The 27422-nt window shown below is 36.3% G+C and overlaps 1 protein-coding gene across 18 annotated transcripts in view; it reads right to left on the bottom strand.

Moving 5' to 3' along the window:
• Birc6 (baculoviral IAP repeat containing 6) overlaps positions 1-27422 on the bottom strand; it is a 186023-nt gene that overhangs the window by 70327 nt on the left and 88274 nt on the right. For all 18 annotated transcript variants that reach the window (XR_013047380.1, XR_013047379.1, XM_042266804.2 and 15 more), the window contains 14 exons: positions 23348-23479; positions 21987-22202; positions 20723-20906; positions 20222-20377; positions 18116-18249; positions 15966-16119; positions 12902-13018; positions 10799-10953; positions 10189-10315; positions 7000-7110; positions 5955-6088; positions 3644-3771; positions 1684-2246; positions 286-461 (listed from right to left, as the gene is read on the bottom strand). Coding sequence is in view for 16 of the 18 variants with exons in the window: in XM_042266804.2 (XP_042122738.2) it covers positions 286-461; positions 1684-2246; positions 3644-3771; positions 5955-6088; positions 7000-7110; positions 10189-10315; positions 10799-10953; positions 12902-13018; positions 15966-16119; positions 18116-18249; positions 20222-20377; positions 20723-20906; positions 21987-22202; positions 23348-23479 (2487 nt within the window). In the remaining 2 variants the exon portion in view is untranslated. The remainder of the gene's footprint in view (positions 1-285; positions 462-1683; positions 2247-3643; positions 3772-5954; positions 6089-6999; positions 7111-10188; positions 10316-10798; positions 10954-12901; positions 13019-15965; positions 16120-18115; positions 18250-20221; positions 20378-20722; positions 20907-21986; positions 22203-23347; positions 23480-27422) is intronic.

Genomic DNA, 27422 nt, shown 5'->3' with positions numbered 1-27422 from the left:
CAAGCTTGGGAAAAGAAGCAGAACTAGTAGGGGTACTTCTCAGATTATAAATATTTTCCTTTAATATCCCCGTAGCCATTTTTGAAAATACCATGCAAAGTAATTTTATTCTTCAATGTCTATTAAAACTGAAATAAAATTTACTTTGCTCATGAACTGCTGTGTTATTTTCTAATACATTAATTACATGGATACTCTTAATTTGTCTGTCTGATATGCAATTCTCTTACATGCATTACTATCAAAATGTTCAAATTACTGCAGCTGCTGTTGGATTGAACGTACTTGTCTGCCCATGTATCCACAGGCCATGTAGGTCAAGATTGGCTGTAACATCATGTGGACTGTAGAGGCTTTCTTACTAAGTGTTGTCAATATGGTAAATAATCCATCTCCAACTGATATGGCATCTAACCCACCATGAAAGTTTTCATGTTTGGTGAGATGTAAGCCACTTGCACCTAGTTTAATAAAAGATTACACATTTTTAAACTACACAAATAAAATACAATAAAAATTAAAAATTTATTAAAAAAAACACTAAAGGATAGGTACATAAGTCTCCCTCATGAATAGACAGGCAACACACACACACACCTACACATCTATAAAGATTAAAATATCTATAGCGGTACAGAATAAAGTATGATTTCGTGGGGGCATCATCTTCCATGAGCTCTCCCACTGTAGGTTACTATAAAAAAGTGTCCTATTACATGACTAAGAGAGCATCACTCATAAAGAAAATAAAGGGTCTGAATTAAGAGCACTGTCTCCTCTTCCAGAGGACCCAGGTTTTTTTGAGACAAGGTTTCTCTGTGTAGCCCTGCATATTCTAGAATTCACTCTGTAGACCAGACTGGCCTCGAACATACACAGATCTGCCTGCCTCTGCCTCCTGAGGGCTGAGATTAAAAGCATGTGCCATTGCTACCTGGTGAGGGCCCACTTTTGATTCACAGCATCAACATGGTGGCTAGCTCACAACTGTCTAACTACAGTCCCAGGGATCCGATGCCCTCTTCTAGCCTCCGAGGGCACTACATGCACGTGGTGCAGACATATATCCAGATAATACACCATACACATGAAATAAAACAAAAGGAGACAGAAATACTAGTAGTAGAAAATGTATCAAAACTGAACTTTGTGACATTTTGTTAAAGTATTCAAGAAATTTCTTAAAGTAGTAAAATATATTAATTTCCAAAAGGTAGAAGTTAAACAATGGCATATAAAAGTATGATGAAATATGCATCATAAAAGCAAGCAGGAACAGGTATGCTTTACTGTTGTTTAATACACTGAAATCATTACAGATTTATATATAAAATGGTACTTAAGACATTTATCTTGCTTTTTTTTTTTTGAGACAGGGTCTCCCTAACTGACCTATAATTAATTCCCTATGTACAGCATGCTGACCTAAAACTCACAGACAGCCCTCTTCCATTTCCTCCTGAGTGCTGGAATTTAAGGCATGTGCCACTATGCCAGGTTATTAATTTCTTAATTTACTTTGTTAGAGTTTTGAAACTAACACATACAACCTTCTGATAGTGCATTTCCTATAAAGTCACTCGATGAAAGTATTCGCTAATAACGTAAGTTGTAAAAATGCTACAAAAAAAGTAATAGGTATAGTACCAAGAAAAGATTAAGATTAATATTCCAAATACATACCAATTATCATTGCCATGGCACTGCTATTACACAGGCCAAGAGCAGACAAAATCTGGCTCATAATCTGTTGGTTGGCTAAGACTAAGTCAGCAACATATGCAGGAGATCCTGGAATACTGGTACTGCTTCCATTGACATCTTTGCCTCCTGAGACTTTTTCTTCATCTGAAACACTATCTGTTGTATTGGTGGTCACGGACACTCTTGCGCTGTATTCCCTATTGCTTGAAAGAGGCAGCTGTACTAAAATGTTAACAAGTTTTAACAAATCAAACATGAGTTGATCTCTTGTCATTTCACCACAAACAGCCTTTGCATCACCTGGACGAATGAGGTTGGCAAAGAGTCCCCCAAAGCAAGCTCGAGCACCTACAGAACTATCTGATCCACTTCTAGACATTACTTTGTCTGAGCAAGTGATATAGTGATGCACCAAGAAGGTGACAGACTCTATCACAGCAGAAATAGTACTAACTGAGACAACTTCAAAGTTCTGCTCCAGAGTAAACTCTAACAGCTTCACTTGAGCATCAAGAGGTCCTTGGCCTGTCTGGAAGGCCCCCCTGCAGAGACAGAAACAGAGAGGAAACAGAGAGAATTAAAAACTAAATCACATTAGGTAGTTTTAACATAATTAACTATGACATTTCTTCCTTTAGCAGCTCTTCAATTGTACCCAAGTTTTCTGTTCATGTCCACTTTATTACTGTAGTGATATATTGTGTATCAATAAAACTTGATAATCAGAAGACAGAGCTAGCCACTAGATTAAACATAGAGGCCAGGCAGTGGTAGCACACACCTTTAACCCCAGTACTTGGGAGCCACACGCCTTTAATGCCAGCACTTGAGATCTTATTCCTTTGCTACCAGTATTTAGGAAGCACACAGGCCTTTAATCCCAGCACTAGGAAGGAAGTGAAATGGCTGGGCAGAGAAAGGCATATAAGGTGTGAGGGGACAGGAACTAGAGTCTTTTGGCTGAGGACTCAGAGGCTTTCAGTCAGAGGATTCATGGAGATAGGATCTCGCCTTCCATTCAGCCTAAGAATTCAGTTGTGGTGAGAAGTTTCTCTAGGAGCTTGTCCCTTAGTCTCTCTGATCTTTTAGCATTTACCCCAGTATCTGGCTCCAGGTTTTATCATAAGATCATTTAGGAATTGTGCAACAATTATAGCTTCCCTTCTAAATTGAAAACAAAGGGAAAAAACACAAGAATATCAAATTATCTTAAAGTAACAGACCAAAATATTTTTTTCATTAGAAGCAGATTTCTCTAATTGTCATTTGTATATTATAAGGACATTGGCTAACAAGGTAGTCTCTGTGACCTCTACATAAATGACAAACTGTTCATAGTTTAGTACGTGTTTCTCGGGCTAGGAATGTAGCTTGGTGGTACAGGGCTTGTTTTCCATATAATAGGGAGGTCCCAAGGTGTTACATAATGATTACAATATTCACTGTCCTATGACAACCTATGATACTAAAACATTCAATACATTTTGAGAATTAACACAACATGGCCACAATTCTTTTTACATATTGCATAATTTTGTTTACTTATGATTTCTTTGAGATTATTTTCTTTTTATCTTTTGGGCATACTATTATTACATATTAAAAAGGAATCACGCTTATTTCTCTATATATTCCAGAAGAATTTAAGTAATTTCAAATAATTTTCCACTAAAAATTTTAATGGTCTTAAAGGTGGAGCTTTCAGGTACCATGTTCCTACTGTAACAGAAACTAAAAGTCGGGGAGGGGGGGGGGGGGAGATTAACCTACAATGAAATGAAATGAAAGTGACCAAGAAACACAGCCCCTCAGTCCAACTGTCCTCTGGTCTATTTGTTCTAAACAAACACTAATTAATATCGAAGGGATTATATTTGGAGGATTCCACGTTCATTTTCACATCAGGACAGGTAGAGGAGGAATACGTGCTGTCATTTACCTCTCTGTAGAAAGTATATGAATTAGCTTGAGCAAAAGTTCACTGAATATCTGAGGACATGTTGAAGACAGATGCACTTGTAATCGGGTGAGAAACTCCTGCATGGCTTGTGTAGCTGTTGGACCAACCTGAAAGAGAAATGCATATCCACTGAAAACTACTGAGCTATATCAATGGCATTCTCAAAGTGTCAGGTATAAAGGCATAAAGAACGGTTCTTACGAGGAAAAACAACATATTAATAGTGACAGGAGAGAACAAATTTATGTTTTAGTTCTTCTTTTATATTTTTTTTTGGGGGGGGGGTGAGACAGGGTTTCTCTGTGTAGTTTTGGTGCCTTTCCTGGATCTCACTCTGTAGACCAGGCTGTCCTCAAACTCACAGAGATCCATCTGCCTCCGCCTCCCGAAGGTTGGGATTACAGGTGTGTGCCACGACTGCCTGGCTCATATTTTTAATATAAGTTAAAAATGGATATTCTATAATTAATCTTATTTCATAATGATCATATAACTAAGATTTGCTTCAATGACCAAGAAATGTCTTTGTAACACTTCACAAACTATGAGAACATTTTGTACTGATTTTTATGAACAACCTTATGAAAAACATGATCACTGAAGAAAATAATTTGGGACTAGACAGATGGTTCAGTGATTAAAAGTATTAGCTGCTCTTCCAGAGAACCCAGGTCGATTCCTAGAACACACATGGTGGTTTTATAACTGTCTATATAACTCTAATCTTCATCTGACCTCCATGGGCACCAGGCATACATCTGGTACACATGCATACAGGAAGACAAACCATTTATGAACATAAATAAAATTTTCATAAAAAGGAAAAAAAAAACCCAAAACTTGAATTCAGGTTAACTAGCTCACCAATGGTCATTGTTTTCAGTGCCTAGTAAAGCAAGAACTAAAAACAAAAAACAAAACAACAACAAAATCAATACACCCTAAAGCTAAAATACATCTATGACAAGTGCTAAAATCCTCTTTCCCAAACTTTCTCATCAATAAAAGAAGGGATGGTAACCAGGACTCAATGAGCAGACCATGCTTCAGGTTAAGTATGCCTTTGCAGAATTTCTACATAGTTGTCTCTTTTTTTTTTTTTAAACATTTATTTATTTAGAAGAGGGCATCAGATCTCATTACAGATGGTTGTGAGCCACCATATGGCAGTGGGGAATTGAACTCAGGACCTCCGAAAGAGCAGCCAGTGTTCTTAACCTCTGAGCCTCCTCTCCTTTTGTAAATTTCTCTAATTTGCTTTGCTAGAAAATGATACAATTCTAGAGGAATTTATGAAAAATAAAACACAATGAATACCCATGAAGCTATTTTAGAATTACATAAAAGTAATTGCTAATGACAAAAAATAAATTACAGCACTCTTAGCCATATTTCTGACATAAAACCAAGATATATAAAAAGCTTAATCTTATAAAATAACTTTTTTAAAAAATATAATTTATTTATTTTTATTTTATGTGCATTGTTATTTTGCCTATATGTTGTCTGTTTGAGGGTGTCTGGTCTTGGAATTACAGACAGTTGCTAATTGCCATGTGGGTGCTGAGAATTGAACTCAGGTCGTCTGGAAGAGCAGTCAGTGCTCTTAACCACTGAGCCATCTCTCCAGCCTCCTAAAATAACTTTTACTATAAGTTAAAAAATGATTTGACCACTAGAAGTATTTTACCAAGAAACAATAATCAAGTAAGACTACTTAAATAAAAGCAGCACATTATATCATAAGTGAAATTTATATGAAGAAAATCTACAGTGAGATCCATGAAGCTCAATCCTGAGCACTATTTTGGGGAGTTTATTTTTTGGTAACAGTGTATCATTAATATCATAAAATGATTAAAATTGTCAATCTTAATAATAGCACACATTAAATGAGAAATTGCAGAAACACTTTAATTCCCCCCCCCCCAAATTTAATTTGTTTACTAAATTATTCAAAACTAACAACAAAAGCTGGGTATGATGGTACATGCCTTTAATCCCAGACCTTGGGAGGCAGAGGCAGGTGGATCTGTGTGATCCAAGTCAGCGTGGTCTATGTAGTGAGTTCCAGAACAGCCAGGGCTATATAGTGAGACCCTATCTCAAAATACAAAATCACAAACATGACAGACAAACAAACAAACAAACAAACAAACAAACAAACAAAGTAAATCTGTGTAGACAAAAGCTTACTATCAGCTTTTCAGGATGGCTACTTTTAACGGATTACACTTTACAAATCTGTTTACTAAAAGGTTTGTGTACATCACTAGTTGAAAACTATTACCTGAGGGCTGTGCTGATTCGTCCCATGTGGACTGGTACCAGAAAGAAATTTCACTAACACATGAATGAGGTTTGGGTCTGAAACCAACAAATGAGCTGTAGTCTCCTGATTTCCAATAGAACTGCTGGAACCAGCTATTAAAGAAAAAAAAAAAACAAAAAAAGGTAGGGAAAGCAATAAATAACCCCTAGCAATAATGAAATGCAGTATTTATAAGCAATTTCTGTTGCAAAGAACAAGTCTACATTCCATATTAAAGCAGAGTTCAATCACATGGGCCTATGGTACAGGCCAGTAATCCCTGCTACTTAAGATGCTGAAGCAAGAGGAGAAACCATAAGCTTAGGACTGCTGGAGCTGGAGACAAGAGTTCAAAGCTAAGTAGGGCAACTCAGAAACACCCTGTCTCTTACTCAAAAATATGAAGAGGGTTATGGATACAGTCCTATACTAGAGCGTTTGCTTCACGACCAAAAAGCCCTGAGTTCAATAACCTCTACTCAGAAGACAGACCTGGACTTCCTTCTCTCTTCTCACCTACCACACGTGTGCTCTCACCTCTCTTCAGATTGTAAAAACGCACTGAGGACATGTTTCTATAATGTACAGACAAGGGGAAAGGACCCAAATCTCAAGTGTCAAAATGAATAACCCTTCCTTTCCAGAAAGAGAAAAATACACACTTATTTGGGAAATTTTAACTCAGTTCTCTAAGATAAATTGAGGCAAAGGCTATTCCTTTTTATCATACACAAGTTATATCCTATGAACTATGGCTAGGTAACACACACTTTGCACTAAAGCTTAATCTCCAGTATCACAGTATACAGGAGATAAAATACAAACAGGAAACTGGAACAACACTTTACATCAGTGTAAAAGGTTTTCCATTAAACTAAATTCATCAAAATATTGATATAAAGAAAAAGGAAATAAAAAGCAATGAATCCTTAGATTCATTTCATTTAATGGAATCAATAACTTAATAGTAGAAATATTTTAAAGCACATTCCAGAGACCTATAGAAACAAATTTTTGAACTTACAATTAAGCTGCATATTTGTCATGAGTGTTAGGCTATGAAGCACAAGGCACCACGTCCGGAGCAAAGTATTTGGATACCAAGCTAACACTGTGAGAAAGCTAGTTATTGATGCTACATAAAAGAGAAAGGGAAAATATATTTAGTCAGGATAACTGAATGTTTATTATTACCTCATTAGCTAGCATCCTTAAAATACACAAACAAAAGTATTCCCAACAACAACAACTACAGCAAAAAAAAAAAAGGCTGGCCGGTGATGGCGCACACCTTTAATCCCAGCACTTGAGAGGCAGAGGCGTGAGGATCTCTGTGAATTCAAGGCCAGCCTGAGCTACAAAGTGAGTTCCAGGAAAGGCACAAAGCTACACAGAGAAACCCTGTCTTGAAAACCCCACCTCAAAAGAAATTATTTCCTATTAAATACAAATAAAACTGCAAGAGTCAGTAACAAGGGGGCTGGAGAGATGGCTAGTAGATAAGAGCCCTTACTGCTCTGCCTAAGATCCCCACAAGATCACAAATGCATGGAACTTTAGAAAGTCAATAACAAGTCAAGTTTTTAACCTCTGCACATGACACACAATGTAATGTTATTAAAAAATTTGCTATATTCTTCATCTAATGTAATTTCTTTGTAAGTTATATTCTTTAGAACAAAAATCTTATTAAAAAGGCACACTGAAAAATGTGGGATTTAGTAGACCAATGGAAACCAATAAAACTTCAGAAGAAAAGGACAAACTCAAACTAATTAGACACAGAAGAAGCAAGAGCTGGTGGTCATGGTAGCACCTCTTTAATCTCAGCACTCCAGGGGCAGAGGCAGGTGGGATATCTGTGAGTTCAAGGCCAGCCTGATCTACAGAGCAAGTTCCAGGATTACACAAAGAAACTGTCTCAAAAAGCAAAAACAAAACAAACAAACAAGAAGAAAAGGAGGAGGAGGAGGAGCAGGAGGAAGAAGAAAAAGAAAAATGGGGGGGGAGGGGGGACTATGATTGGAGAGATGGTTCAGAGGTCCTGAGTTGAATTTCCAGCAAGGTGGCTCACAGCCCTGATGCCCTCTTCTGGCATGAAAACATACATGCAGACACAGCACTTACTCATACCAAGGGGAGGGGAGGGGAGGAAAGAAGGTAGAGAAGGAGGTGGGGAGAGAGAGAGGAAGAGAGAGAGGAAGAGAGAGAGGGAGGGAAGCAAGAGCAGTCCAGGAAGTCTAAGAGGTTATTCAAAGTACACAGTGCCCATCAAATATAGGAGTCCTTGCAGGATCAGGGCCCCACACTACTTTTAAAACATCCTGCAGAGATGCTTGCTGATAGCTATAAGGAGTTCGGAAGACCTGGAATGCTAAAAGCAGATGCACTTTAAAATCCAAAAATAAGAGACCATTGTATTGGTTCCAAATGGCACAACTTTCAAGTTCAACAATTAGAATGATTAGAAATGTTCATTTGGAAACCACTAATTAAAATGTTAATAGGCCTGTCAATCTCAAAAATTGTCTTACCAAAACAAAAAAACAAAAACAAAGCCATAAGGTCTACAAGTAACATGTGCTTCTAATTCCAGCTCTTACAAAGCTGAGGCCGTAGGTTTAAGTAAGGCCAACCTAGGCTACAAAGCTGTCAAGAACAAAAAAAAAAAGAAAAAAGGAGGGAGGAGGAAGACAAAGGACGAAGACCGGGAGGAAAAGTGAGAAAAGGGGAAAGAGAAAGCGGGCAGAGGAAGGGAAGACCTCATCAGCTCTGCTTCTGTTTTATTTTTTTAAAGATGGATTTATTTTTATGTGTATGAACGTACTGCCTGGACATGTGCTGTGCATGTGTGTTTGGTGTCAAAGGAGGTATGGTGGATCCTCTAGAACTGGAGTACTAGATGGCTGTAAGCCCCCATATGGATAGTGGGAATAGAACCCGGGTCCTCTACTAGAACAACAAATGCTCTTAACTGCTGAGCTGTCTGTCCAGTCCCTGCAGGCCAGCTTTTAGAAAGCAGTCTCTAGGCTTGACTACTCTCTCACAAAAACCTCACAAAGTCATGTAAATTAAAAGCTTCAAATCTTCATGTTTACTTTAGAGGACACAGGATACTATACAGGCCAAGAAGGGCAAATGTGTATCCAAAGGTCACCAATTAAACAAAAGGCACAACTATGAAGCAATGTATACCACCTGGGGTGAATGCCCCAAAGAGAGGGAATTTATAGTTAAAAATTAAAAAAAAAAAAAACAGAGTAATGAAGGAACTGAGGTGTGGAGTGTCAGGATATTGTACATATCCAAGTGAACAAATAATCAAGACACAATCCCAAACTTACAGACGTCATGGTATTATTAACCCAAACATGAGCTTTCTCTGACATGGGGAAAAAATCCTTACTAAATAGGAAAAATGATTCCAACAACATAAGCAGAAACACAGAAGAAAAAGAGTCCCAAAGAACGAAGCAGCAAATCATTATAGCATGGAAAATAAACCATAAAATTAATGTAAACACGCTGGAGGAATAGACAGCTCAGCACGGAAAAGCATTTGCTATACACATTTAAGGACCAAAGCCCCAGCACCCATGTAAAAGGCTCTAGTATTGAGCAGAGACAGGAGGATTGCTGTGGCTTCCTGGCTGCCAACCTGGATCCAGGTTCAAGGACAGTGAGTAGACACCGGACAGACTCCTCTGCACATACAGGACAGACAGAGACACTCACACTCCTCTATGGATGGAGGAAAGGAGGAGAATAGGAGGGAAAGAAGAGGTAAAGCAAAGATTTTGGGATTTTGGGACAGGTTCTCACTATGCAACCCTGGCTACACTGGAACCCACCACGTGTCCCAGGGCAGCCTAAAACCCATGCTAGACCACCTGACCAAAAACATTAGCCAGGTCTAATACTGAGTTTCAAAGAGAGTACACCATTTACAATTACACTCATTATGTAGTTCTATTTTGGTCTATAACTCACTATGTACACCAAGCTGGCCCTAAACTGAGAGAAATCCACCTGCCTCTGCTCTCAAATGCTTGGAGAAAAGGCACGCACTACCATACCCACCCAAAAAGCACTTCTTTGACCAAAACAATACAACTGCAACAATACTGTGCATTTTCTCTTAATTATGACCATTTAAAAATTTGCTAGTTGGATTACATTAATAGTTTTCCGGCTTAAAAAAAAAAAACCTTACCTTGATTTAATGAGATAACAGGTATCCGATTAGCATTATACAAAAAAATATCTGCTCCATTCTCTTTGTTCCCCGATGAGCTAGAATTAAGGCTCAATGTGAGCCACAACTGAAGAAGTGATTCCAACTTTAAGAAAAAGAAAGAAAACTAAGAAAAGGAAAATGTACTTATATTACAAAGTACCACTTAAACAAAAATCTTTACGATTATAAACTTGTCATGGGCAAATAATTTCTGATTATCTTCTAGCTAATTTAATTTGGTTCACAAGCAAATAGATCTTAAAATCTAATTTATATTTTAATTATAATTTAACTTAATTAAAATGCATAGTTCCCCTTATACCCCATGTTTTCCTCAATGAAAACTGAGTAAGTTAATTCTTTTGAATCACAGGTACATATCAGAAAAGTACCAACGGTTAAATTCATGAAAATACAAAATGGCTGATCACTAAAGAAGGGCACTAGCAAGTATTCCCAAGATTTTTCTTAACTGAATTTAACAAAGAAACCATTATGGTCAGGTCATTTATGAATTTCCAGTCAGTTAATCCATTAATAGAAAAGTAATGTGTCAAAATTCATTGGTTTCCCCCTGAAGACCTACCTGAACATGATGGACTTGAAGCATGGAAAACAGCTTATTGAAACAAACATTTAACATTGGGATAGATGATAACTGTATAATGAGCTGGCTGTTCTGGTTTGTTGCTTGTAAACCCCCTAGAAGTGAATCATCTGTTCCACTTGGAGATTGTGAAACTGAAAATCAAGCACAAGTACCATTTTATAAGCAAGTTTCAGAACACATGTGAATTTAAAAACAGTCAAGAACAAGCTAAAAACTTTTATTAAAGTTAAATTCTGTACAATGGTTCTATAATAGTACTTGTGAAAAATGGTTTTAGAAATTATTAGATATTCAAGAAGAGAAGGAAAAGAGAGGCTCTCAAAGTTACAACACTAATCTACCACTTTTCCAAAATTAATAAAAGGAAAACCTGACTATTTATTAAGAAGGCAATTTTAGAATATTCTAATATATCAAGTTCATCAGTTATTCTTCTGACTGTGGTATTAAACTTAGGATATAGCATCCTAGAAAGGTGCTTTGCCACTGACCTAGACGCACAATCCTGTAGTGCATTAATTCTTAACCTTGACTGCACTTTAGAATCAACTTTGTAGCTTTTGAAAGTTTGCTGATCAGATCACACAAGAGCTTTATTTATATATATTTACTGGGAGTAGAAAATACAAGAACACTGTGGAAAATTTTATCATACATTCAGAATAGTATTACACTAAAATGGGGCACACCTGGTGCAGGACAGTAGTCAAGTGTAGATGATTAACAGAAGCAGATATTATTGTAAAAAAGCTGCCAATAAATTTAAATAAGCAACATCAAATAATAAAATAGGATCTTGGGGGAATATGTCACTGTCTCATATCGTGAGGGGACTGAACCCATTATAAGAGGTTCCCATATTAGATAGGAGATAATGCAGAGTATTTTTATGTGCTAATAGTAGAGGTTTCCACCCTTTACTCCTTCATCTTCTGTGAGCAAGAAATAAATGCAGATTGTAAACTTGCTATGTACATAGGGAAGGCTTAAAACCCCAAATTCATGAGTCAAAATATATCTGAATTCTCTTCACAGATATGTGATCATCCACCAACCATCTACAGTTCTTTATTCATTTAGCCTAGGAGAAAGAGAAGTGGTGTGTATACCCAAGGGAAAAACATGTTTGTCTTTGATGAGCAGGGTATTCCTCAAAATGCACTTCCCTGACAGAAGTAAATATAGCAATGTTCATCCACATCAGCAATGGCCAAATCTGGCAGACCACCTGTTTCACCACTAGAAAAAAATTTGCCTTCCTTTTGCTGTAATTAGAATGTAATGTCTCTCAATTCTGGGGTTCAGTTAGGAGACCTTTAGCTGACATTTCACTTATACCTTTCAGCCCAGTATTTCAGAATAAAGATGCTTTTTACAGAATAAAAATATTTTAAATAGTTATTGAATGAATACTGAAAATATAATCAATGAATACCAAAAATGTAATTAATATCATGAGTGTAATTAATATCTTGAATATAATTCATGCCACTGAATTGTGAACTTAAAAATGATTACAATTGCAAATATTATGGTTCATTTAAAAAAATTAGCGGGGCAGTGGTGGCGCACGCCTTTAATCCCAGCACTTGGGAGGCAGAGCCAGGTGGATCTCTGTGAGTTCAAAGCCAGCCTGGGCTACCAAGTGAGTTCCAGGAAAGGCGCAAAGCAACACAGAGAAACCCTGTCTCGAAAAACCCAAAAAAAAAAAAAAAAAAAAAGAATGTAATCACCATACATTATATGTGTGTACAAAGTACAAAGACAGCAATGTCCTTAAAAAAAAAAAATTAGTAAAAAGTTAGTAGTGTCATGGATGTATAATGCAAGTAATGAATTATATAGTGTTCCCTAGAATTCCCTCAACCTCACAACAGCACAAAAATAGGAACATGCTTGATGTTTGGACTGAATTAACATGGAACTATATTTGGCCTGCGCCCAAAATGTCCACATTGTCTTATTTAACTACCAGATTATATAGTCTGTATGCTATATACTCTAAAGCTATTTAAATTTACAACAGACATAGAATTTAAACTTGTTCTTGATTTGATACTCAGGAATAATCAAACTTACAAGTAGGAGATGTATTTGTTAACGCTTGTAAAATGGAATCTGCTTCCAGGGTAGACATCATTTTCAACATAAGCTCTGCTTGCTGTTCAAGGCCAACTTCTAGACGAGCATCTAATGCTACAAAAAAAAGATACCTAATCAGTTATTACTCATGTACTTCCTACTATAGAAAAACCATGGCAACATCTGGTCCCAGAAAGGGCTGACGAGGCTTTGACTTCACAAAAAGAAATCCTGCATGTGGTATTAGAACTAAACCAGGGAGAACATCTGAGCATGCAGATAAAGACGGGAAATAAATAGTACAGAGACCGGTGGAATAAGTAAGTGACACAATGACAACAGAAGGAAAGACATTCAAAATGGGAGATGTCGCCCTACCCCAGCCCCACAAAAACAAGAGGAGAAAACCAAAAGAAATTCAACAGAACTATCAGACATAGAAATAAATGTTAGCTTATCACATTTGATACAAATAAATGTGTAGACACATACATAGTAACAGTCACTAAGACAATAATAACTTCCGTCCAAATCTTGGCTTTTTAGACAAATTTTTAAAATACACTACTAATTATAGAAAAGACTAACTCCCAAGTACATGCAAAAGCAGCAAATGATGAATGAGAGGCATCTGATTTTGCCCAAGAACTAGAAAATGCTCAAAAAATAATGAACACTTATCGATCCAGAAGCCACTTAAAAGACTCCTGAGACAATTTACATATCCAAATAAAATAAAAGTAACTTTGGGAATATATTTAATAACTATATATGAAAATTATCAAAATTGAAGGCTGGGGAGATGGCTCAGAGGTTAAGAGCACTGGTTGCTCTTCCAGAGGTCCTGAGTTCAATTCCCAGCAACCACACAGTGGCTCACAACATAATAAATGATATCTGGTGCCCTCTTCTGGCATGCAGGCATACATGCAGGCACACATTAAGGCAAAACACTGTATACATAACTAACTAAATCTTTAAAAAATTAAAAATAAAAAAATAAAATAAGCTGGGTGGCAGTGATGCACGCCTTTAATCTCAGCACTCGGGAGGAAGGGCCAGCCTGTGATCTCTGTGAGTTCGAGGCCAGCCTGGTCTACAGAGTGAGATCCAGGAAAGGCGCAAAGCTACACTGAGAAACCCTGCCCCAATGAATGAATGAATGAATGAATGAATGAATGAATGAATGAATGAATGAATGAATGAATGAATGAATGAGTGAGTGAGTGAATTTATATATATAAAGATCAAAATTATAAATACTATGTCTACAGCTTACAATAAAAACAGATGAGTAAGAAATGATATTAAAAAATAATAGGCACCTGATTAAAATAGAAAATCAAGGATCATATTAAAATTTAACATATTAGGAAAATATTCTCTCTCTCACACACACACGTACATACGTGTCTACACAAATACACAGCACACACACACATACAGATTTAGTTAAAAAAAAAATTTATAAAGAAGTCAAATTCAGTTCTGTAGATAAATATGCATATGTTTTTTTGGTCTAGGACAACAATACATCCTCCAAGAGCCAAAGCCACATAACAAACACCCCAATAGTAGACATCAGAGGCCCTCCTTTGAGCTGTTACTCAAGGCTGTCCAAGAGCCACCAAAACATACTGTTGCTACTGCCCTTGTTTGCCCCTAACTGTGGAAGGTTGAGACCCTATTGCTGAAGATATCATATACTCCAGAGCAGGGTACAGAGACCCCTAAACTGGAATTGACCTTAATGTTTCCTCCTTAAGGACCAGCTTTCATGGTACCAGAAAGTGTCATGTAAGCTTCTAAAGGAGAAAGCAACAAACAGTCCTATCGAGCCATGATGCCCACAAACTACAATAATACCCAGCATGGCACTATAACCCGAAGAGTACAGTAGGGACAAGCATATATTGGTAGTAACCAGTAACTCTCTAACTGAACTCAAGATCTGCTCAACAAGAGAGAAACTATGCCTGGTGCTGGAAACCTAGCCAACTAAGTGTTGGTAAAGTCATGGATTTTGAAGAGCAATCTACAACTACCACTTTTCTATATCAACGCAATCCCTGACAATGATCTAAACATTAGTTTTTATGCCTACAGGTAAGTGGAGTCTTCACCCCATCAAGGGAACTTCTCTCTCCAACAGATTGAGACCATTACAGAAAACCGCAATCAATCAAAATGCAGAGCTGTGGAGCCCAATCCCAATGGATATACCAAGAAAACACACTTGTACCTAAGATTCAGGAAACACTGTGGAAGAATAAACAGAAAGACTGCTAAAAGCCAAAGGATTAGGGAACTTGCTGTGACACTGTGTCTCCTTACTAATGTCAGATGCTACACCCATGAAATCTCACCAATATAACTGCCCAACCAGCCTGAAAACACACATATAAGTGACATTCTACAGACTGAGCAGGTTATATATATATATATATATATTTGGGAATATATACATACATACATAACAATGAATGAAAAAAAGAGGCTCAGAATTTGAAAAAGAGCAAGGAGGAGTATTGGGGGTGATAAGAGGAGAGAGAAGGAGGAAATGATGTACTTATAATCTCAAAGGAAAAGAATTACAACAAAGTAAAAGAACATATTCTCATTTCACATATCAAACAAGCATCAAATAGCTTAGGGTCAGTCTGACTCTGAAAGAGAAAGCAGAGTGGACCATCAATAAGTGGAAGGTCTTTAAATATGCTAACAGAGCCAGGTGTGGTGGCACACACCTTTAATCCCAGCACTGGGGAGGCAGAGGCAGCGAGGTCTCTGAATTTGAGGTCAGCCTGGGTTAAAGAGTAAGATCCAGGACAGGAACCAAAACTACACAGAGAAACCTTGGCTCAAAAACAAAACAAAAAAAGATAGAAGAAGAACAACAACAAAACAAAACATGCTAATAGAAACAGCTATGAATGGTAAAAAACAGCACACCAGTGACAGCAACTCAGATACTGTGTACTCAAAATGCAAATTATGAAAGGAAAGCACAAATTCACAATGTTTTTAGCATATGCCTTAAAATATTCCTATGCACACTTACCCTGAGATACTGAAACACTGACAGTCTGGGATCCGTTCTTCTCTGTGTTTGACGGTGGCTTTGCTACAGGCATCCCCAGGCCTCCAATGTATGGGTTATAATTATAGGTACCGTAATCAGCTCCCCAATAGTCATACCAGGTACTGCTTATAGGCTTTAAAAAAACAGAAAAGTTAGTATTGTAAATGGATTATACAATTTATAGTATTTAAGCTGGAATAAGTCTACAAAATAAGCATTCTCCCTCCTTTAAATGCCCCAAAATTGTTGGAATTTTATGAATTTAACAAATTCTTCAGAAATATCCTACTACATTTTTAAGACAAAACAAAAAACAACTTACAGGATCAGAACCTGAAAGGTAACCAGCACCATTAATAAAATTATGTAGCCCAAAGAACAGTAATTGTATAAGGTATTACAGCTGTATCTCCATTAAAAATTGAGGGAGAATAACAAAGAAATAATGATAGCAATAATCTCGTCTTGGGTAAGACTCCAAGTGGCTGTCTGGAATGCTGGTAATCCATCACTAACATTTGCTGGCTTCTAGAGATTATTACTACAGTTGTTCATGGATACATCACTTTAAAAAGAAAATAAGATGTACTATGCATGAAATTGTCATTTTATTTTTACTTCAAACTTTACAAATTTGTTTATGCACTCGGGAGGCAGAGGCAGGCAGATCTCTGTGAGTTTGAGGCCAACCTGTGCTACAGAGAGAATTCCAAAATAGCTAAAAAGCTACACACAGAAACTGTCTCCAAAAATAAATAAATAATTAAATAAGTGAATGAATGCATGAATGAATGAATAATAAAAGAGAGAGAATTTTGTTTATTTAGTATGATTCAACTTGAAGAAATTGATTCCATCACAGAAGTGCTGGGGATCAAAACATCATCATCATTTACTTTTTTAAGTGTGTTTAATTGAACTGAAAAATAAATGTTTTATAAAAAGTGTATTTATTACATTCATTGGTGCATATCTCTATCTACTGCATGTGTGCATGGTACCCGCAGAGGCCCGAAGAAGGTACTAGGTCCCCTAGAACTGGAGTTACAGATAGTAGTGAATCACGGGTCCTCTGGAAGAGCAGCCAATGCTCTTAACTGCTGAGTCAATTTTCCAGGCCCCTTGGCGCTGTTTTTTGTTTTGTTTTGTTTTTTTTCAGCATCAAAATACAGCAGCTTAATGTACTTTATGAATGCTGAATAATGGGCTGGGATTAACGAATTTGAGAATAATGTGCATGGCTTTCCTCATTACTCCCTCTTTCTGTTAGATTAGCGATGGGTTTGCCAGCTTATTCACTTTTTCATACCTTCAACTCTTGTTGATGCTATAGATTGGATGTTTTTTCAAGACAGGGTTTCTCTGTGTAACAGCCTTGGCCATTCTGGATCTTTGAAGACCAGGTTGTACTTGAACTCACAAAGATCTCCCTATCTCTGCCTCCCATGTGCTAGGATTAAAGGTGTGCACTACCATGACCCGCTTATAAATTTTTTCTTTGAATATCTATTTCTTTAATTTCTTGTCATCTATGTTTAGGATTGACTATTTTTTATTGAGAGCTGTCGAGATGCATTACTAGGTTATATATTTATTTGATATATATAATATTTTTGATATAAGTACTTTCTGTTATAAACTTTCTTCTTAGAACTGCCTTGGCTATATCTCAGAGGTTCTGACAGGACACATTTTCACTATCATTTGTCACTATGAATTTTTTTATTTCCTCTATGATTTCTTGGGTGACCCACTGTTTATTCAAAACTGTTTAAGTGCCAAGTTTTTTTGTGGTTTCTACAGTTTCTCTTACTATTGCAATCTACTTTTGCAGCATCATGGTCTGATAAAACACAAGAATTACATCGGGTTTTCTTGTGTTGTGTTTGTTGAAAGTTCATTTAGATCCTATGATGTAATCATTTGATAGAAAATTCCATGTGCTTTAAAAAAAAACTATGCACTGCCTCTGTACACAAATCTGTTAAATTCTATTCATACACAGTCTATATAAGCTCTGAATTTTCTTTACTTGTTTTTAGTTTGAAAAACCTTGCCAAGATAGCTTTTCTCTTTCATGTAATTACTAGACAAAACATATAAGATGAAATTATTCTAATACAAAATACCTTAAAAACTTTGGCTGCAAGAGGATCCTTTTCTAAATCAATATCTAAAGGATCAATGTCAACTTCCATTAGATCTTGAAGTAGCTCAAGGTCAATTTCCTTATCTTTTTCCAAAGAAGAGAGAGGAGGTGTACCTTCAAATAAGTAAAAAAGAAATCACTGGTAGAGTTTATTAAATGAAATTTAAACAAAATAATGCTTTATGTTGTTGAACTAAATAATTCATTTGCACAGAACATACACATACACACTTCAAAATATTTAAATATTTATATATAAGTATTAATCAGCATGCAAATTTATCACTCTGCAACACTATGAAAACAGAAATGCAGTATCTGATTTCCTAGTGAGAAGACCACATTATTTGCTCTTCTAAAACTAAGTGGCATAAATTTTACTCTTCAGAATAATTACTGGCATATCTAAAATGGATTACTATCTTTCGTTACACCTACTACATAATACTTTTATGGTATTTTAACTATCATTACAGGTAATATCAATGAGTACACAAGCTAAAGCAAAAAAAGAATTAAGTTGTACAACTATTTACTTATCTACTATGTATTTAGAAATTACCTTACTCTCAGATGTCTCCAATTTTTAAGCAGTTTCTACACTTTTCTATCCTTCCTCTTCACTAAACATATCTTTATAGAATGCCAGCAAATGTGAGCCATTGTAGTTTCTATATATGTATAAAAAGATCAATAAACCTTCTCTATCCTTACTAGATTAAGAAAAGGTTAGAGGTAGAGGTGCATGGTAATTTAGCATTCTACAACATGACCAGCTAACAGAGCGTTCTGATGGCAAAGGTCCTCCTCTACTGGTAGGTACACAATAAGCCTCTTGGCAGCAAACATGAACTGTACACAAAGAAAGAAGTCTTTCCACATGAAGAAGGAATCAGCAAAAAGACTGCACTATGAGGGAACCTAGGACTAAAGAACAACAAGTAGATGAAAGGGAAAGCAGGGTGTTAAAAATATGTGTGTGAGTGTATGTTTGTTCAATACTAAACAAAATTTAGTTTTGAAAAAGGATTATCCAGATCACAAAGGATCCGAAATGCAAATTAACAAGTACAGATTTTAAAAAAAGAAAAGATATATGATATCCCAATATTTGAATATTAAAGAGCTTTCAACTTTGTTTTCATCACTGAGTATTTTTATAAGGTTTTCTACTTTGAATTTTCTTCAACAGTAAGTGATGGTTAATCACAACTGTCACCTTGAGATCTAGAATCATCTGCAAGTCAAACATCTAGGCATAACTGTGGGAGATTTTCTTGATTGTGTTAACTGAGATGTGAAGGCTCAATCACTCTCGGTGGTACCATTAACTATACTGAGATTCTGGAATGTATAAAAAAGATAAAGTGATCAGCTTAACAAGTTTATCACTATGATTTCCCTAATGATGAAATAAAACCACAAATTGTAGGAAAAAAAAATACACTTCTATTATGTTTAGACTTTTACGGATGTGTTTTGTCTACATGTACATATATACACACCATATGCATGCCTGGTGCCCACATAAGCAAGAAAAGCATGTCTGATCCTTGAAACTGGTCGTTGCGAGCTACTATGTGGGTGATGAGAACCAAAGAAGTGCTCCTAACTAACTGCTGAGCAAACCCTCCAGTCCCAAATGCTTCCTTCTAAGTTGCTTTAGTCTGGGTATTGATTTTTCACAGAAACAGAAAAGAAACTAAGATAATATATGAAAATACTTACAATGTTATAAAATGTAAGAACTATATAAATTATACTAAATTAAAATGCTTAGAATATTATGAATCAATAGCACGGTGGCACACGCCTTTAATCTCAGCACTGTGGAGGCACAGGGAGGCCCGTGTTCGAGGCCAACCAGGTCTACAGCACTAGTTCTGGGACAGCCAAGGTCATACAAAGAAACCCTGTCTTTAAAAAAAAAAAAAAAAAAAATTCCTGTTTTCCAAACAACTAACAAAAAATACAAAATTCAATTTTATATACCATTAACATTCCTCAACTGGAAGCCTATTTTCATTTAAAGAACAGAAGTAAGAGAGAAGTAAGAGCTATTTTAAATAAAATTTAAAATTCTCACCTGCTATATCATGTGTCAGAGGCTCATCTATGGTTTCCAGCAACTGAACAGAAGACTGCGGCAGGGAGTCATCGGAGTCACCGGCTGTTGCTCCTACATCATCACTCGCTGTGCCTTCTTCCATCGCTTCTGCAGCTACCGGAGCCAACAACTCTCCTGGATTGGAAGGATAGTCCTAACCACTTTAATAATTTATGTGTTTTTATTACTCTTTTGTAACAGATGAAGAAGCTAACAGATTGGATTCCCAAGGTCACAGAAGAACTAGTGAGCAGCATTATCATCGGTGGTAATAATGAAATATGGGTTTCCCTACCAATGTATTCTAATAACCTAGCAATCTATTAAAACCACTGGCCTGTCATCATAAATATAAGAATTAAAATGGTTACCACTGCAACATTTATACATTTAGGAATCTCTTATAATTTTCTTTAGACATTACTTGAGCAATGATGAGTTAATTCTGACACACCATGGGAGAAATTAATCCAAACTAACCTGCTAAAATATCCTGTAGCATACAGGTTAACGAATACTGAGCCCAAGCACCACCCCAAGAGATGTCTCCTCTATTGAAGTCAGTTCCAACCAGAAGCAATAGCAGTCTTTCCAGCTGTGGCTCATTCACAATCTCACATAGATGAATAGTTGGCCTTGTTGCATTTGCAATGCGTGCTAGAACCTGAAACAAATCATAAAATCACGTACTTAAATAGTAGTTAAATTGGCCAGGCGGTGGTGGTGCACGCCTTTAATACCAGCACTCAGGAGGCAGATCTCTATGAGTTCGAGGCCAGCCTGGTCTACAGCTCGAGATCCAGGACAGGCACCAAAACTACACAGAGAAACCCTGTCTTGAAAAATAAAGGAAAAAAAGAAAAAAGATAAGAAAATACTAGCTAAATATAATAATAATAATATATTTAATTATATTATAATTAAATTAATTATAATTAAATTATAATTAATTATATATTAATAATAATAATAGAAACAGACATGACAGTTTTCAAAGTAGATGATTTTTATAAAGTTATTTAAAATGAACTAGAACAAAGAAATATTGTGGAATAAATACTGTATTTGGTTTTGTTTTATATTTACTTATCTATTTTCAAGACAGAGTTTTTCTGTGTAGCCCTAGCTGTCCTGGAACTCATTCTGTAAATGAAGCTTGCCTTCTCTACCAGCTGGGATTAAAGGTATGAGCCACCAAACCAAGCTATTGCATCTTGTTTTAAATCTGGATGAATACTTACAAATAAACAATGAGTGAATGAATTGCAGGAAAGGAATCATAGCATTCAAAGTCAGTAATCTCATTTATGTTTACTTATTTCCTATATGAATTAATAGATTATCTACAATAGATTACCCAGATTATCTACATTTCAAACCCTCAAGTTGTGATTTGTTTTGTTTTATTTTGTTTTGTTTTTTGGGTTTTTGGGCCAGGATTTCTTTGTGTAGTTTTGGCTATCCTAGAACTAGCTCTGTAGCTCAGGCTGGCCTCAAACTCACAGAAATCTGCCTGCCTCTTCCTCCAGAGTGCTGGGATGAAAGACAATACTATTGTCCAGGCAAACCCTCAAGTTTTAACCAAATAAAAAACTGCATCTGATTTTCTCAGGAATTGGGAGGGGAAAGTATTTTTTAAAAATCTTTCAAGGCACAATAAGATAAGGAAAATAAACAGAAAGCAAAAAAAGAAAATTACCCCTTTTCTTCGTATCAACCAAAAACTGTATCATAACTGCCTTACCTTACAGACAAATAGTAAGAGGTCTGCATGGCATGTGAAATCCATGGACAGGAGAAATAGGACAAGCTTCTGCACTACTGAGATACAACGCTCATGGGCCAGAGTAAATGGAAGAGGTTCTATCTCAGGGCTCTCTTTTGTTGTTGTAACTTCAGTGTCTAAATTAGAACGAGACCATTCTGCTGTCCGACGCAAGCGAATCAAATCCTTAAAATGCTGCAGACAAAAATTTACATGATTTAGAGCAATGTTTATTTAATGGAAACCTCTGAATACATACTCTTGTGAGATGAAAATATCCAACAGAAAATTTCTAATGCACAAAACTTTCATATAAATCATAAGCTTCAAAGAAAAAATGGTGATGTTTTGTGTGAAACAGCTGTCTCTTCTGACACAGCCTCAACCCTAAGTGACCTTGAACTTGTGATCTTTCTGCCATTACCTTCCAGATGTTAGGATTACAGGCTTTCTGAACCATCACACCTGCCTAAAAGTTAAAACTATTAACAGCTATCTATACTGACTGACATAAATCATCTTCTATTTAAAGTACATGATATGTAACAAAATTGCACAAAGGCCATAACATAGATTAAATCCAGTATTTAAAACAAATATTACCAAAACATACAACGAATAATGAATACAAACTGGATAGAAATAAAGTGACTTCAAAATATTGGATTCAAATTATTTCAAAATCTTGAAAAGTTTAAAGTTGAAAATCAATGTTACTTGTAAATTTGGATTAATGAAAACAAATGTAATGGGTATTTCTTGTTTTCTCTATTTTGAGAAAATAGTCTTGCTTCTAGTCCAGGGTGGACTTAAACTTGTGATCCACATGCTTCAACCTACTAAATATTGAGAATATAGGCAAATGCCACCATGCGAAAAAAACTTTTTAATTATATTAAAAAAAACCACTGGAACTTAATTCTGATGTGGCAAAGACAGTTTTTGAGAGGTATGCACCACTGGATACCAAAAGTTTTAATTCCAAATCTAAATCTCCCGAAAACATATACTGAAGGAAGAAGAAATGTCAACAAGCACTTTCCATATTAACTGTCTTTAAAAGGATAAGGAGATGGTATTTATAACCCGTTTTATAATTCATGAAAATAGAACCATCAATGTCAAATGACCAACTCCTAAGACTGCACAATAATCACTATCTGCAACTTCCTCTCCAGCCACTCTGAAGGTCTGTGCTAGGCAGTGAAGTCTATTTCCTACATTAAAACTGAGTATTCTGATATTGAGCACTGACAAGAACAACATGCAATCATTACTATAGTAACAGTAGTAACAACCACCGTTACAGCCATGATCACACAGCAAAGAACAGATCTTACCTTGGAGGTCGCCTGCTTTAGTTTTGCTTGCTCTACCAGAAGTTTATATGAGGAGCCTTTGTTACTCTGTATTTTTTCTTTTTCCATCTGTTCCACCAAAGCCTTCTGTTTTGCCTTTAGTAGGTTAAGTTGCTTAAAATACAAATCAACAACTTAATCTTAAAAATATCAATGTTAAGAACAAAATGTAAGTAATTATACTTCTTACAGAATTCACACTTCAAATAAATAACTAACCCTCTGAATAACCTAATGATAAAACCTAAATTATTTTTTTAAGAAAAACATTGTCTCTCCATTCATCACTGAATATGAATAAGTTCCTTACCCATGGGAAAAGGAGGTAATTAGAAAACTTCCTTATAGAAGCTGATTTTTTTTCCAACACTGGAAAATAATTTAAGTACATAGAGAAAATATTTTTTATTGCAGAAGAATTCTTAGCTTCAATTTTATGAGAATTTGACTTCATAGTAGTAAATATTATTAATATGTCTGAGTATGTCTCTCTTACTGTTTAATAGACGCTTCAAATATTCTTTATTCGTGTGTGTCCCCAAGTGTGTGCAGCACACACACAGACGTTAGAGTACAATGCTGTGGAGTCTGTTCTCCCCCGCTGAACTAATGTCATCCTGCTTTTGCAGCATGTGCTTTTACCCCTATGCCATTTCACTGGCCCTACAATGTTTTCCACTTACATACAGATTCAACTATGGTTTTAAGAAATAGCAGGGATCTGCAGGCGGCTGTGGCACACGCCTTTAATCCCAGCACTCGAAATCAGAACTAGGTGGATCTCTGTGAGTTGCAGGCCAGCTTGGGCAACAGAGCGAGTTCCAGGAAAGGCTCCAAAGCTACACAGAGAACCCGTTTCAAAAACCAAAACAAAACCAAAAGAAAGAAAGAAAAAAAATAACAGGGATCTTTTAAAACAGTTTACTCAACTTCCATTAATGAAGATATTCTTCAAACTTGCAGCTTATCACATATATTAAATGATGAAATATAATATTTTAAACATTCTCCTGTATTCATATGTTCAACTGTGACAGCCAATTCTGTTTCTCTAACGACAAGTCATCTGACTGCTAGACCATCTCCTTTAACCCTAAACCACAGTCCAGTCTATAGCAAGAACAAACAAAAAGGAGAGAGAGAGAGAGAGAGAGAGACAGAGAGACAGAGAGAGACAGAGAGACAGAGACAGAGAGACAGAGACAAAGACAGAACAGAGACAGACACTTTCTACTTGTAACAATTTTATGTGTTGACCAGCTTCCCCATTTATCCTTCCACATAAGCAGAAAGATATTTTAAATGAAAATACACTTAGAAAAACATGGAGGGTTGGGGAGGGGAGGGGAGAACATGCCAAGAACTAAAGGAAAAAGTCAGGAACTTAGGACAAAATATAACATTATATTATTTTTAAAAAATGAACTGAATAATTCTAAACTAATTACAATTAATTGTTTCAGAAAATGACCACAAAAGGTTATAGACTAGCATATGTAATAATTATAACAAAAAAGAAAATAGAATTTTAAATTACAATTTCAATTCTTATAGAAATACATATTATTTCCAATCTATTTGTGACTAAGATGGCAACTGCTGTTCCATCACCATAAATACTTAGTGTATTTCCCACAAATCACAGCACAACCATCAACATAGCTACAGCTATAAGTGTTTCGTTTATATATAATGTATATATGTATGTGCATATGTATGCTTGGGACAGTTAGATGTCAGAAGAGGGTGCTGGATGGTTAGGAACTAGAGTTATACATAGATTTGAAATATCATGAGAGTGTGTCAATCAAACCAAGATCCTCTGCAAAAACAGCAAGGACTCTTCTTAATTTCTGAGCCATGCATGAGTCCAGGCCCAGACACAGCTTGTTTTACTTATTCATTCATTCATTCATTTCATTCATTCATTTTTAGGAGACGTAGGATTCCAGGGCTAAAGAGATGACTTGGCAGGTTAAAAATCACATGTTGTTCTTCCAGAAAACCCAAAGTCAGATGCCAGAACCCACACCAGGTGGTTTATAAACTCCACCTCTAGGGAATCAAACACTGTCTTTCTGGTCTCTGTACACACTTGTATTACAAGGCATACATTCACAAAGACAGACAGAAACAAACACACACACACACACACACACACACACACACACACAAATAAAAGTAAAATAAAGCTTTTTTTTTTTTTTTTTTAAAGAAAAAATTAGTAAATTGGCTGGAGAAATAGCTCAGTGGTTAAGAACACTCACTGCTTTTCTAGAGGACCCAAGTTCATTTCCCAGAACCCACAGGCTATTCACAATCAAGTTCGAAAGGACTAAATGCCTTCTTCTTGCCTCAAAGACACATATGCAGTCAGGACACACAAAACAAGAACACAATACAGTATACTCTAACTTGCAATCAAGGATACAGTTTATACTTTGAGAGAACTAACCTTCTGAGGGAGAAAGGAAAAGACACATTTTCTTTTTGGAAATCAAACTCAGCATCTAGAACATCTCACGCATATAGTCTACTACTGAACCACACCAAGAATGAGAACATATTTCAAAAATAATTATAACTACCTGCTGATTCAAAACAAGGTGAGACTTCCATAAACTCAATTCTTCAGATAAAAATGACATGGTAAATAATGTTTACATAGTTATTCTGGAGAAATGCTTATGAGATATCCTACAGCTGAACTACATTCTAATACATGACTACCTATGAAAGCGAAGTGTGGAGGTACAAGTGAACACAAAAGGAGAAGGATGGAGTGTGTGTGTGTGTGTGTGTGTGTGTGTGTGTGTGTGTGTGTGTGTGTGCGTGCGCGCGCGCGCTTTCTCTTTATATTGCACAAAGCAACAATGGGAAAATCAATCTTTAAAAACTATAGGATTAGGCGGGCAGTGGTGGCACACACCTTCAATCCCAGCACTCGGGATGCCAGGCAGATCTCTGTGAAGGCCAGCCTGGTCTAAGAGCAAGCTCCAGGACAGGCACCAAAACTACACTGAGAAACCCTGTCTCAAAAAACAACAACACGGAAAAAAAGAAAAAAGAAAAAAAAAAAAAAACCCAGGAAAAACAAAACAACAATAACAAAAAAATACAGGATTAATCATCAGGAAAATGGTTAAATGGGTTTAAGAACAAAGAATGTAATTGTAGTTAGCAATAAAAAATAAAAGTACTATGGGTGGAACAATGGCGCAACAGTTTGCTGCTCGCTCATGCATAGGACCTGAGTTCAGTTTCCAGCACCCACATGACAGATCACACCCATGTGTAATTCCAGTTCCAGAAGACTGGATACCCTCTTCTGGCCTGCCTCCTCAGTTACCAGACACACATTCAGGCAGAATAAACATTCATGCACATAGAAAGTAACAAGTAAAATCTACAAGGCAAAGTACTGGTATACTTGATATAGAACACAACTCTGAGGAAAAGCGGCTAGACATAAAAGGAAACACACTACACACCTGCCTGCCAATATTTTGCTGAATCAGTGCACACAATAAACTACACCCAAGTAAAAGGACAAAATACAACACAACCGATGAAAACACAAATTAATGACGAGAAGACTGCAAACACTCTGGAAACCCCAGTGGCATGGGTATGCTCTTCCAGCTCAGAAACCACGGCAGGCCTCTTTGAGAAAGTGATAATGTACTAATGTCAGAAAAATATGTCCGTTTACCCAAACAAAAGACTAAAAATATGCACTTAGAATTAAAAAGAAAGAAAGAAAGAAAGAAAGAAAGAAAGAAAGAAAGAAAGAAAGAAAGAAAGAAAGAAAGAAAGAAAGAAAGAAAGAAAGAAAGAAAGAAGCACACGCAGAAATCCTGGATGAGAAAGAGGGCAGGTGGTCCCACAAACTTAAATTCAATAGACTAAAATCTAAAAGGCAGAGGGGCAGCTGACAACTTCAATCCAAAGGTCAACTGGAAGCCACTAGGAAAGTGTTACTGGGTTTGTACTGAAATAAAACAGGGTAAATGGCAGCATGGAAAGACAGCCAGAGCAAAGAAGAAAAAGTCAAGAA

Source organism: Peromyscus maniculatus, chromosome 22 (genome assembly GCF_049852395.1).
Source record: "Peromyscus maniculatus bairdii isolate BWxNUB_F1_BW_parent chromosome 22, HU_Pman_BW_mat_3.1, whole genome shotgun sequence".
Classification (NCBI taxonomy): Eukaryota; Metazoa; Chordata; class Mammalia; order Rodentia; family Cricetidae; genus Peromyscus; species Peromyscus maniculatus.
This window is presented reverse-complemented; position numbering and strand designations above follow the sequence as displayed.